We start from the raw sequence: 14,348 nt of genomic DNA, 5'->3' as shown, positions 1-14,348 counted from the left end.
GCACTTTGTTAACAAACATGTTCATACAGCACGTTACATTTTTGGCCAGCTGCCCCCTTGACATTTCATTAAACAGCATCTGTCTTCGCTCTGTCTGTGTTAGTCGTGCTCTGATCCAATCACATGGCCTCAGACAGCCGCTCATGTTTTGGTTATCATGTTACTATACGACCGCCAGCTGTTCTCTACAAGTTCAGTGAAGGTCAGTGTAGCGTCTGACTTCACTCTCATTGTTCCCAGCGTTATTGAGGAGGTCATTTTAGACATATTGGTCCTCGACCTTTAATGCTGCTGTGCTCTGTATGGAGGGCAGACATAAACAACACTGAATATTTTGAGGGGAAACAGTTGAGTGTCTGGCCCGGGTCGTGCAGTATTTGCTAAGTATTTGTTGATGATAGGGATAACAACATGTGGACAGTTTAGATAGTATCTCCTGGTGCCTGTTTCAAGGGAAATCCTTCCAGTTCTGTGGTCTATTTAGGAAATAACCAGACTGTCAAACCTTTTTCCCCAAAACTAAAAGTCTAAATACAGTCAGTATTCTGTATATTTTTTTTATTTACCCGCGACCCGCTGCCGTGGATGATGTCATCAGGGGTTTCGTAGACCTGGCTCTCCATTTGGACCGGCTGCTTCTTGTCCTGTGTCACTTTGACACGCAGAATCCGAAAGTTTGAGCCCCCAAGGTCCAGAGCTATGAAGTCCCCCTTTTCTGTCAAAATAGAAAAAGGCACAGATAAATGTTAGAGACGTCTTAAACGTTTGAGCAGTGGTTCCCAAACGGTGAACCATGGGATTTTGTGAAAACCATACGTTACTATTATGATATGCAACTACACAAAATATTTCAAACTATTTTTTATTTACTATATTATTATTTTATACAGACTCATTTCCCAGAATAGAAGGAAAGTTTTTGGGGGGGCATCCTCATAGCTCAGTTGGTAGTGTGGGCACCTCATGTACTCAGTACTCGTGTCCTGTCAAATAAAGGGAGGACCCAGTGCATAAGCTAATTAACTCAGTGGTTCTCAAACCTGTTCTGACATGTCCCACTTCAGAAGCCATTAAAAAATGATGTTGAACAACCCATGTTTTGTTTTTTTGTTTTTTTTTTGTAATTATCATTAAATTAGCGTTTGATTACCTTGCTTTGAAAAAGTCCCAAATACTGTCCAGCATCAACCAAATTGAGCCACCGTCTTGCAGATGTAGCATGCAACACAGGTTTGTTTTGCATGAGTGAAAACAGACATCGCAAAGGACATGACACTATTTCAGATCATTGAGAAGTTTTCAGTGTAAAATTATTGTAAAAAATAAAATAATTATAAACCAGATGATTTCATTACATTTGGAAAATTTGAAGTCTATAAAACTTCTGCATGAAGTTTTTAACTTTTTCAATGTTCCAGAATGCTCCAAAATGCTCAGGGCCCTGTTTCCCAGAGCCAGAGAGTTGTATCTTGAACATACAACTTACGACGCATGTAGCGCTACGACGGCTCTGGGAAACGGGGCCCAGGCCAGTTCAGATGTGACGATTTTATGACCTTTTTTATTCTCTGTTAAAGCTCCCTCGCTGCATTATACTGCTCCCGGAGTACATCATAATTTCCAAACTTCACATGCCAATGAAAAAGAAAAAGTGCACAGACTGTACCACAGAGCACTTGTTGTGGGTAACTGCCAGGATAATGTCAATAGTAAGAAAGTAAACCACAAATGTTTGTGCTTGTGACTGCACTTTGAGCCCAAGTATATCATCAAGGATCTTTTATAAATGCTGGCATGAGTAAATCAGTGCTTCCTCAGGTTAATTATCTCACTGTTGACATGTCATTATTGGGATGCAGATGATGGCAGCGTGTCTGCAGAATCCAAACCTGTGACACAAGTAATGAAACGCACAAACTGATGAATAAGGTTTGCGAAAGAAACAACCCCAACGTTTCAGACACTTAAAAGCCTGAGACGGGAAGTGCCGGTCAAGAAAGAGGCACACTAAAAACAAAAGACCTTCATTTAAAATGCACTTTAGCTTATTTTCCTCAACCCTTTTATGTGAACAGACCCACCAGCCAGATGCTGAGTCTCACTCCAGGCACGAAGCCAAAATGTAAAATTATCCTCAGGAGAGAGAAGCTTTTTCAAAACATAAATAGAATTGGTTTTATTTACTTGTTGCTTATAATATATGTATATACCATCATTTTACCCTAATTTTTGCTCATTTGTAAGAATATAGCCACTTACATCTGGCAGTAATTTGTATTTTCTTGCTGTCAGTTATCAAATAGTTCCATGCTTCTCTTGGAAAACAGCTGCATTCTCATTTATTAATTTACCGTTTAAGAATTTTATCTGACACTGATCTAAAGTGAGTTATAATTGAAGAATAAAGAAGGCTTAAGTGTCCTGCACAGGGACACGGCAACAGAGCACATGATAGTGTGTGCATGTACATTAAACTGTTGCAGGGATCAGACCTGTGACCTTTTCTGTTACGAGCAAACATCCAGGACATCCTGCCTCCCAACCGAACAATGTTCTTCATTTAGTGCCTCCATGACTGCCGTGTTTGTTGCATCATGCTATGTGTCCCCTTGACCTGACTGGAATGAGATGTGGCCAGGCTTGACATATAGAAGTGTTACTGACTTGCTGCAGAGCATGTGTCCGTTTCAGAGTCCCGTCCCACAGTAACCTCAATGCCAGTATGTGTGAGCTTCTTGGTTTACATACAGGACATGTTGGAGTTTCAGTATTTGTTGCAGCAGTTTCATAAGTTGATCAAGCCTGTTATTAAAGAGACAATTCACCCCAGAATAAAAAATACATATTTTCCCCTGGCTTTTAGTGCTACTTATCCATCTAGATTTTTTGGTGAGTTGCAGAGTTTTTGGAGATATCACCAATAGAGATGTCTATCTTCATTCCAGTATAATGGCACTAAATAGCACTCGGCTTATAGCGTTTAAAGCACCAAAAAAAACACGACTGAAAAATTCAGCACCGGTGTGTCTTTCCAAAAAATCATGACCCAGTTACCCAAGATAATCCACAGACCTTGGTGTGAGCAGTTTCATGCAGGAACTACTTAGTTTCTACAGATGACTTTACCACTATTGCGCTGTAGAATCTACCAGAAAGACAGAAGTTCCTTCATGAAACTGCTCACAACATACACATCCTGAGATTTGGACATTGCACTTGGTCATACAGTGATTTCCATAATACCTTAAATACTAGTTAGAATGACCAGAATGATTTCTTGGTGCCATTCAGTCCCCTTATACTGGAGAGAAGACAGGCATCTCTATGGCCAATATTTCCAAAACTCTGCAACTCACATAAAAAAATTAAATAAAATCTAGATGGAAAAATGGCACTACGGGCCAGGGGAAACATATGCATTTTTTATTTTGGGGCGAACTGTCTCTTTAAATTAACAGTCAGTAGAGGGCTGGTGACTGCAGATGCCCTGGCCTACAAATCCTGTTCTCCAGATGTAAGAAAACATGTTTGTACATCATCATGATTTTGTTTTTTTTTCCACTGAAATTCAAAATTGTGACGCAAAAAGCATTCCCACAAATCATGAATCATATTAATGTCAATTAATACAATATGATTGTTTTTTTACCATCATGCAGCCGTATTGTCAGGCTTAAAAAAGGACAAATTAAGAGACAAATATGCACAAGCACAGAGGCAAAGTAATCTGAGGACTTAGTTTAATTAGGCAGCAGAGATGTGGTTGTCCTTTTTAAATTTAATCCTGCCTGTAACACTGCCAAGAAACCCAGAGGTTTAGTTTCCAAGAGGTATAATACCCAAAAATTAGAGCTAGCAAGAGCAGCTGATGGTGTGGTCACCTTGTAGATTTAAATCCTAAAAAGCGTCCTGGTCCAACTTTGTCTCATCTGACTTTCCCAGAATTCAGGTTTGTTAACTTCATTCGGTGAATCTGAACAGTCGAAAAAACACACTTGACCACCGAGGACTGTTTGCTGTAAGCAATAAGCAGTAAGCCTTAGACTAAGCTTTGTTTAAGTCTGGCTTAATGTTGAACTTTTGAGAGCCGTCTCTTCTGTAGTGGGACATCTTTGCCTCTTACAGCACACATTAACTGAGAGTGAATTTGGTTGGGCGACTGGTACTGTAATGTGATCAGGCGTCACCCAGTGTTCAAGTTGGACTGAACCACCGAATGGCAGCCTCCCACAGCCAAGTTAAATATTTTACTTCGTCTCTGGAAAGGCTCAATGAGCTTTTTCATGGCTAAGAGATGTCATCAGTGGACATAAACTGGGATTACTTTGCAGGCACTTTCATCAGCCTGTCACCCATCAACAAATTGTGATGGTGGGATTCCTTTTGCTCCAATATTAACATAAACTCTTCCTGCATTTGATGGGATGAACACAACATTTAGTGGAGCTGGGATGATGTACTTATCTCCCAGTTCTATAGTGCCACGATACTTCAGTGCCAATTCAATATGTATTGCGAATTGATATTATGATATATTGCAATTTCAGTTCACTTTTGTAACACTAGGCCATGGGAACAGTTGTATCACATGTCACTCAGTCTTTGAGTTTTATTTCAGAATATATAAAAGAAGTAGCTGTTTCTTCTCACCAATGATAAATAAATATGTCAGGCCAAAATGAATTGAGCCCCTGAAAACGTCATACAGCACAATGTGAGCACTGAAATTAACATCCTTCACATATGAAACTGAAAACTGGTTTCAAAACCCTGCATACAAACATGATAAATAAAATGTACAACAATGAACAAAAAGCTACTTAAAGAGTTACATTTAGCTGTTCCTGATCATTTATTTTCCTGATCACGTAGTGGACAATAATTAAAATATAAATATATGTGTTGCCCTCTCCTGGCATGCAGTGTCTCTTATAAGTAGTTGCTATATTTTGAGTTTGAGGTTTGTCCATTTGAGGTTTCTGTAGTTGGTCGTTTTGAGAGTTGAACACAAAGTAACAGATTGATTTGTTTCAACACATCAGAGGAAATTTATGTCTTAAACCATGTCGCTTTATGTTGATCATGTGAAGTAAAGTAAACTTGTTTTAAGATATTACCATGATCACAATGCTAATTTCTGTTAGTGCGTCAATGGGAATTCCCATTATGTGTTAGCATCGAGCTAACAGACTAAGTGCTAGTTATTTATATATTAAAAAAAAAAATCTTGATACACAGTTTTTTTTTCTCAAACTTTATTTATTGGTAAAGTTTTCACTCAGTGTTTTCAAACTGGATGGTGGCTGATACAGTAGTTTGACAAACTTAACTTATGGTCCACTAAACTTTTTTATGAGCTTTGAGCAGCATCTGTCACCGTCATCATGAGACGGCTCAATTGAGCCATCTCCATGACAACTGAGCAATCTCCATCCTCCGAAACAACCTGCGAGATGTGATCGAAAGCTCTAGAAAAGATCTTGTAAATGGAGCTTTAGTTACCTTTTTTTTGTTTGTTGGTTGGTTGTCGGCAGTATCAGATGATGATGTTTTTCAGAGATTTCACACCAAAAACTGAACTCGTGGGATTTCAGCTGGATCTCTCAGGCAAAAGGAGAAATATCCTCTTTTCTACATTTTTATCTTTATTAGCTTTCAGCCTAATCTCATTACACAGTAAAGATTACTCTGAACAGACATCATTAGAGCTTATCCATGATTTCTTAGACTCTTTTTCCTTTGAGACTCACAGAAAGTCTGCCCTGAAGGATTACACTAACTGTTACTGACACCACATGCAACAGTGGAGGAAAAGTTATCGTTTATTCCTGTTAGCTCGTCCTTCCCGTCGTGTCTATCGTTGCTTTGTAATATTTATCAGTTTACTGTTGCCATAACTTCCAGTCTTGCCCTTTGGTTGATCCCTCTAACCTCATGTGGCTGTTGAAACCTGAGGCTATTTTTAATGTGACGGGAGGCAGGAGCAGCCCCTGGCCTCTCCGTCTCTGCTGCCCTTGTTCGGACTACAGTATGTCTGACGGGAACTTGATGTTATTTTTGTGTACTGGAGCTGTTTACTAACAAGAACAAGTCGTACTAACCAGTGAACAGGCTCAGTCTGAGGAGCAAACCGCTCGATGTTGGCCAAGAAATTATGAGAAAGTAGCTGTTCTGAGGGGTGGTTTAGTTTCTCTAATGACATTAAGCACATTAAAATTATCCTCCTTTGTTCATGAATACACACAGATTCAGAGACAGCTTCACCTTTGAGGAATCAAAATTATTACACTATCATTTTGTATGTCTTGTTAATTTCTCTGGTAACTACATAATTATACCTTGTAAAGATTTGATCATTAAAAGTCAGTGTTTTTCCCTGCCAACTTCATTATGGTAACCCACAATTAAAAAATAATGACATGATCATTTGCAGGTTGGAGTATGCTTTATTTGTCTTTTCATGTTTTATTTTGTTAGCTTCCTGTTTTAACTTAAACATGCTTCTACAGCAGGAGTGTCAAACAGGCCGTTTCAGCCAGTGATGTTAAAAAATATAATGTAGTTCAGCCTCCATTTTTTTTTTTGTAGTTGTTTCATACTGATTTAAACTAATCTTCAACTGAATACAAATTAAATAAAAAATAATTCTATTATAAAAGCTCTGTGGCATTTCACAAAGGCACAGACAAAAAAAAGTATTAATGACCAATTCAAAATGACAGAGGAGTTGCTGAGTTTGTGTCCAGTGCACGTCTAACTAATGTATATAAAAATGTCCAGAAACTGCTGTTTGCATCCTTTTTTTGTCAAGAATGACCGAAGTATTTTAATAATGGAAATGGAAAATTTGGGTTTTCTTTCAGCACTTGAATGTCCATGGTGTAAGAAAAGTATTGATACTGAGTATCACAATATCCTTGTGTTACACGGCTTTATGAAATACTCTATTCTGATTGGTCAGTTCTATTTCTGAATAGCAGACCGTTGCTATGAATAACAGACCGTTGCTAGGAAGAACAGACGGTTGCTATGGATACAGCTCTGATCATAGACTCTGGAGGAGCAAATAAAATCACTCACTAAAATGACTTTAAATTAATGTTTTGTGTCAAATTTTTTGATTTTTTTTGTTTCAGAATTGCTGATTGCTGATTGCTGAATTGCAGAATTGATTTACACAGTGACAGTTTTCCTAAAATTTGATTGAAAATACAATAAGTATCACATTACCAGATTCCTGACAATACACAGCCTTGCTGAACGATGAAGTGGCCCCCCTGTGAGGTGACAATACCATCAGTGGCCCCAAGCCAGTGTGATTTTGACACTTTTTACAGCAGCAGGATTTTTATTTTGAAGGATGTCTGTGTTTAATTTCCTTTAAAAATAAATATCAGTTGTATCTATAGCTTTCACTGGTGACATTATGACAGATTCCTCATCTAAAGGCAATATGAAATTGTAATATTTACACTTACACTGCAACTTTAGTATATTCCGAGCCTTCGTTAGAGTATCACCCACAGGAACAGTTAATTTTTTTTCCATCAAGTTGCCAGTCTTAATTTTGTTTAATAAATTAGGCACAGTCATGATCTTAATGGCAAAAGTCGTAGCTGACAGCAGGCCAACCCCTCACACTGTCAGCCATGAATATTCACTGTGCACCAGGTTTTGAACCCTATTGGTGATTGAATTGTCTCATCAAAGTCAAATCAATAAGACTGTTATTATGAGCTTTTCCTCTGACACTGTCGGCTTCACGTTATGAGATGAACACAGAGAGCTGAACTGTTTGACCCAGGGCCTAAAACAATAGTGATCTACTGAGTCCAAATCCAGAGCACAACACAAAGAGGCTTATGTCACAGAACAGGCCTGACGATTTTACCACATCAGCACATTGTTTACAGACAGATAGAAACACGACACCTCAGGCGCTGCTTTAACACGCTTACAGTATAGATGAACTGTATATGATATATAACAACACACTGTACTCTGTGTTACCGGGGTCTGAATGGGATCATTCTGCTCTTCATCTGATTCAGCTTGTCAACCTCATAACGCAAAACAGAGACATTTATCATTCATCATTGTTGCTTGTATATAAATCTAATTTTAATTTTAAGAGTTTACTGCATGAAGAAATCATAACCTAAAGCCCTATACTGGCTTTTAGAATGAAAACCTGTTTGTTACAGATAATTATAGCTGCAGCAGAATTCACCTAATTGATTAGTTGTCAACTATTAAATTAATCTCCAAAAATTTTGATTGAGTAATCATTTTGAGAATTTGAGAAAGAAAAAAGTAAAAGAATCTCTGATTTCAGCCTCTCTAATGTGAATATTTTCCGATTTCTTTATGCCTCGCTGACAGCAAACTGAATATCTTTGAGTTGTGGACAAAACAAGACATTTGAGGACGTCATCTTGGGCTTAAGGCAACAGTGATCAACATCTTTCACCGTTTTCTGACATTTTATGGATCAAACAAACCAATCAATTAATTGAGAAGGTGGACAGTAACAAAAATAATTGTTAAGTAGTTAAGTATACATTTCACCATGTAATCTACTCAGTTACTTTCAAAATCATAGTTGAGTATTGAGTACAATTTGAATTAATATCCAAACCTTTCATCTGCATTTTTGTAGCTAATCAGGTGATCTGATCACAAACGAACCAATGAAAACAAAGACACACGACTGAAAAACAAAACAAAATGGTGCGGCAGCAAACATTTGGAGTAAAGATGTTAATGATTGATAGTTAATCGATTAATTGCCATTAAGAATTTACCCAATTAGAAACGTATTCATTGATGTTTAATCAATAGTCATGGAAGTTTGATATTGTTTTGTCTGGTGGAGCCATTGTTGAATAAGGAAACTTAAACTTTGACTTAAAATGAAGAAACAAAAGGGAAAAAAAACAAGAAAAAAAATAAAATTAGGAAAATAAAATGCGTTATGTATCTTATAAATTATCAATGATTAGATGAGCGGTTAAAAGTAACTAATACTCTGAGTAGTTTTTAAGCCAAATACTTTGTACTTTTACTTAAATATATTTCTAACAGCAGTACTTTTACTAGTAATTGAGTAGTATTTTAGCAATGTAACAGTACTTGTACTTGAGAACAGATTTTCAGTTCTCTTTCCACCACTGACCATGGGGAAAAAGTTATTATTCTATTCTATTCATTATTCTAGAGACTGTATATCATGATTCATATTTCCATAAGAAATGCACATCACGTCAGTTTCACTTTAGAGTTTCTTTTCAGCAGCATCATTTCTATACTTCATATAAAGTAGTACAGACATTACTTTAAGTGAAGTGCGAAATTTGGCTGTTCCTGCTCAGCTAGCTGGCGCTATAATAATAAATAAGATGACAGGTAAGACTTAAGGCCAAAATAAAGAAAAGCCCTGAAAACTTCACACAGCAAAAATGTGAGTTTTGATCCTCTGAGGTTGTAGCTGGTTAGTATTGAGAGAATTAATGAATTAATTGTTTTCTCCCACCCCTCGTACATTTGATCTGGTTAGTTTTGGTTTCACATTGTGCTAATGCAACCACACTAAAGAACTATGCATGACATGACAATACCTCACAATAATACAAGTCCTCACCTACATGTCATCACCGTCATCACCTACATGACCTGCATCTGACTAAACTTGCAGCTGGTTGGTTTGTTGACAGGTGTGTGTCTGACGTCAGCATGTTGTCTGTTCACTGCAGTTCCTCTCTCTCATCTTCTTGGAAAATAATTAAAAAGTGGCCAAATTTTTGAGAGTTTTTTTTCCATCAGACTTTTTATAAAGTCCTTGGACCGAATATAATTAAAACATCAGCAACTCTTGTTCATTTTGTTGCATTGTTTTTCCGTTGTCTGTTTCTGATGATAGCCTACCAGAACTTCCTCTAACTGCTCTAAAACAAACTAGAACTAGAAGTGAAATGAACTGAAGCATGGTTCAGTTTGATCCAGACTGAGACCAACGTTCAGCTGTTTGGTCCAGGAGTGTTTCACACCTGTAATTTTGGTTTGGATTAAAATGAAAAGACTGAAAGTCCAGACCAACTGAGGTGCGTGAGAGTCTTTAGATCCTTTTGAGAAGACTACTGCCAAAGGTTTGATATCTGTGAGAAGTGTTGAGCATGTTACCAAAATCAAGTAGAGTATCTTTAAACACTCACGTTTAATTATTACAATGACGTGTTTTTGCCCTGAGAATCTTTTTGTAAACTGTACCTGATCCGTCAGGGATGGACCGGACGAAGGTGGGCAGCATCTTGACGGTGGCGGTGGGGTTGGTGTCACGGCCGAGCCCGTTCTCCATTTCCCTGCGGAACCGGTTCATGATGTCCTTGAGCGTCTCATCGGAGAAACGCATGGAGTACAGGTACTTATCGATCTGAGGGAACAGACACAGGACACAAACACAAAGTATTCAAAATGTGTCAAATTATTAAAATCAAGATGTACCAATAATTGTTACACATAGTACAACATAAAAAAGTAGTTCTGACCAAAAGTTTAACAACAGATTCATTAGTGTGCAAGGTATAATGAACTGGAGGTAACCATAGCAACATTATTGATGTTTCATGCCAGGTTATTGATTAACCCACTGGTGAAATGGACCTAACTGTGTGTTGAGGTGACTACAAACTGACATTGTTTTACCTGCACAGTGTGTAATTTCTCGCTCCAGGGGTCTTTGACATAAAAATAATAACAGACATTGTTAAAGATGAAAGTCTGTCTGACATGACTCAATCATAAATCATGTTTTTGGACAAAGTAATTAATCAAAGTTTTTATTCACATTATGTTTAGTAATGTTCACTGACTGCCTTTCACAATCTGTGACCTATCCTATTTTAGAGCAAGCTGTGGCTCCGTTAGCTTGAATAAAAATAAGGATTTCTCTGTTTGAACAACGTTAGAAACATTCAGAATAATTAAGCATTCAACTCAACAAAATATTTAACATGAGACTAGTTACGTGTAACTTAACTTAAAAGTGTAACTTCAAATGTAACTTTCCTTTTGCATGTAAACACAGTTATGCGCTGTGAGGTGAATTCTGCAGTGTTTGCCTCCACCTCATTCATTAGTTTCTGATGTAAGGTCACGTCAGGTTGTGTTACCCCTTACTTAACTAATTGAATGAGATGCATGCTGGGAGATTGGGTTTTGAGGCTGAGTGGTAGTTAAAAAGTCAATAGATTGATTCAGTTAACACAGAGTACCACATATATTGTGAGAGGAAGCCTGAATCGTCCTCAACCCCCCGACTCAAAACACTCGTGTAGAAGCATATTAACACAAGACAGAAGTGTCATAATTACTGCAGTGCAACACAAGGTGGAGAGGCGTTCAAGAGGTCTTCTGTCTTTGTAAAATGCAGTATCAATCAAGCAGAAATATAATAATCGTTTTTTAATAGCAGCATTATGCAGTTGAATTGTTGTATTACAGTTAATGAATCTAATTAACGAAGCGTTTGTTTACTGTGGGAATTCATTGTTGCTGTTACATAATCTCACAGTGCATGTCATGTGGGGCACCACAGTTCAGAAATCCATTCTGTGCCGCACCGTCCACACATTTGTTTCTCATCAGGCTGCTCTGAGTGGCATTACTATTATTAGCTGCAAATAGACCAATGCAGGGGGTTTCAAAGTGGGAGTTGGGGGGACGTGCCGGACAGTTTCAGGTGAGGGTCGGAGACTCGAGGTGAAAACTTTCTAATAAATAAATATTTTTCTATCAATAGGAACCATCTCTGATTTGGTTAAGGAGATACATCTGGGGAGTTTTTGTTAGAATCAGCTCTGTTTTCTATTTACATACAGTTTTAAATTATGTTGAACGACGATATCAGGCTATTTTAACTCAATCGCTTGATGTCTGTGGCTGCTGCATGACCCCACAGACATGCAGGAATTGAACTAAAGGTGAGCATGTTTTTCCTGAGCTTTGTCCACAGGGGAGGCCCACAGGCTCACTCTTTGAACCACCGCTCCCAGACTAAAGCACTGAGGAGTACAGTAACTTTGCAGGGCATTGAATACAGCATGATATGATTTCCAGGAAGTCACACAGGAGACAAATCACTCTTTGTTCTGTTCCCGTCTTTCGCTGTCAACCTTGTGTGGCTGTATGCCAAGACATTTTATTATTCAACTATCTTAACTCATTAACATTTAATCCAAGCTATATGACTCTCATAGTGGATTAACAATCAAACCCCAGCTGTCATGTTATTTATGGCTGCACCATTACATTAAATGGAAAGTTTTATCATATTTTAAGTGTAATTTTGTGTACATTAATTTCTTGGGATAATTTGGAATAATGATAGACTGATTGTTGTTGGCCGATAAACAAAAACCTGTCTACAGACACACCTGCAGGCAGCCTCATCAGTGTGGCTGCTGTGGAACAAGGTTCCTCTAATATAACTTATATGTTCCTCCCATCCTAAATGACAGCAAATCTAATCAAAACCTTTTACTGATTGTGTTAAATATACAGTATATTATAATATTACAGCATAATAGAATTGAATGATGTGCTTCTGACATACTGTATCCGCTCTCCCTTCAGTACCAGTCACGTACTGAAATCAACAGCAAAACCAACATATATTTCCATTCATTAACTAATAAAACTTCCAACAACATTTTCGTTACTAAGGTAACAATGCATATTAGATTGTAATGTGTAATAATAATGGAATTAAGCAAGACTTTTCTCCTTTTAACATCAACATTATAGATCGGTTATCGGTCGCCCTGCTCTCAAAATATTGGCAACAGTAATGGCCGTTGAATACCCATATTGTTTGACCAATACCTTTAAAAATAAGGAGTTGTGTGTTTGAGGACAGTTTGGCTATTAAAGATGAGTTTGTAAAGAGGAACATCAGAGGTTAAAAGGCTGAAAATGATTTTGGCTAACGCTAGATTTGGCTTCATTTCTTAATATGGCAGTCATATATCCAGTCAGGATATACGCAGTTAAATGTCTTTCATCCTTTAAAGGCTTGCGATTCCCCTCAGCAGAGACAGTTGTAAATTCCACTAACCTACTTCAGCAGAGGCACGTGCAACTACTGCACTGTGACGTCACATATGACATCATAAATCTGTCCCTCCCACTCCATCACATCTGACTCCCTGCCTGGGAACATCCCATCCCGCCTGTCATCCCATCCAGTGGCTAATTTCTCCTGATCTCAGCTTCTTTGGATGACCAGAGGCTTTATTCCAGCTCAGGTTTCACTGATTGGAACGTCTTTGTTCTGCTAACGAGTTTATGTTGTTTTTTTTCCCCAGAGGTAATAAGAGAATGATTGAGCAAATTGGAGAAAGATGAAACTGGAGAGAACAACAGTGAAAGAAAGTAGCAATCAGTGAGTGGGGGAAGCGGTCAGGGTGGGAGGGTTAGCGCTTCGCTCACGACTTCTCCCAACAGAACCTCACAGACACCTGTCTGCTTCAGACGCCTGGCAACCGCCGCTCTGGAAACACTCGATAACGAGGATCTGTCTGCTCTGCAGCCCATCACCACCATCACTGACCACAGCCCCTCTCAAGGACATCAATGTCAAACACTGCTAACCTCTGAACAAACTAAAATATAATCAAATCCAAATTAGAAATCATCATGGCCTCCGTTTCCTCTACTTCCCAAATGCTGCATCCTCCTCTCCCAGCCTGATACGCCCCACAGGCTCCATGCTGACATGCAGCTCCCGTTTACCGGCGTCCACGGCTGTCAACCGGGCTGCCGTCACATTACACAACTCCACCACAAGAACACCACTGTGGCAGGTTAAAGCTGCTTTCACCCACCTTTTTGAGTTGATCATCCTTCAACTCGGTGAAGTAGTAGGCCAGAAGCTGAGCTGCTATCATCCTGCCTGCACGTCCGCCAGGAGCTGTCAGGAACTACGAGGTGGTTAGAGAGTAAAGAAGGAGGGAAAGGAAGGCTGCCGTCCGTTCTCTCCTGTCCCCCCACGCTGATCCCTCTTTATCCTGAAGTGGAGGAAGAAGCAGGCCCGAGCTGAGCACCGTGGCAAGGCAAGGTTAAGAGGAAAAAGTCTGGTGAAACAAGAGTGCAGCAGTGGCCGTGCCTGCTAGTCTGCGACAGGCACACACTTACAACCACACACACACACGCACACACACACTCACACTCAAACACACAAATACACACAGAGGCTGGGTTTGACCGTGTCTCCTCCCTCTGAGCTGCTAGCTCCCTGTTAGCTCTGGGGAGATGCAGCAGCTCCGCACTGGAGTGGTGGTTTATGCCATGCC

General features: G+C 38.9%; 1 protein-coding gene across 2 annotated transcripts in view; it reads right to left on the bottom strand.

Moving 5' to 3' along the window:
- Window positions 1–14,348, bottom strand: part of LOC146329452 (hexokinase-1-like) — a 32,523-nt gene extending 18,175 nt beyond the window's left edge. The window contains exons 1-3 of one of the 2 annotated variants that reach the window (XM_084714715.1): window positions 13,881–14,348; window positions 10,267–10,429; window positions 567–715 (exon numbers count right to left, since the gene is read on the bottom strand). In XM_084714715.1, the coding sequence (XP_084570841.1) occupies window positions 567–715; window positions 10,267–10,429; window positions 13,881–13,943 (375 nt within the window). In that variant the 5' untranslated portion in view covers window positions 13,944–14,348. The remainder of the gene's footprint in view (window positions 1–566; window positions 716–10,266; window positions 10,430–13,880) is intronic. The other variant, XM_084714716.1, reaches the window with a different exon arrangement.

Source organism: Lutjanus erythropterus, chromosome 3 (assembly GCF_056507025.1).
Source record: "Lutjanus erythropterus isolate fLutEry1 chromosome 3, fLutEry1.hap2, whole genome shotgun sequence".
NCBI classification, from domain to species: domain Eukaryota; kingdom Metazoa; phylum Chordata; class Actinopteri; order Lutjaniformes; family Lutjanidae; genus Lutjanus; species Lutjanus erythropterus.
Note: the sequence above shows the minus strand (reverse complement) of the source record. Positions and strands in the feature narration are given on the sequence as shown.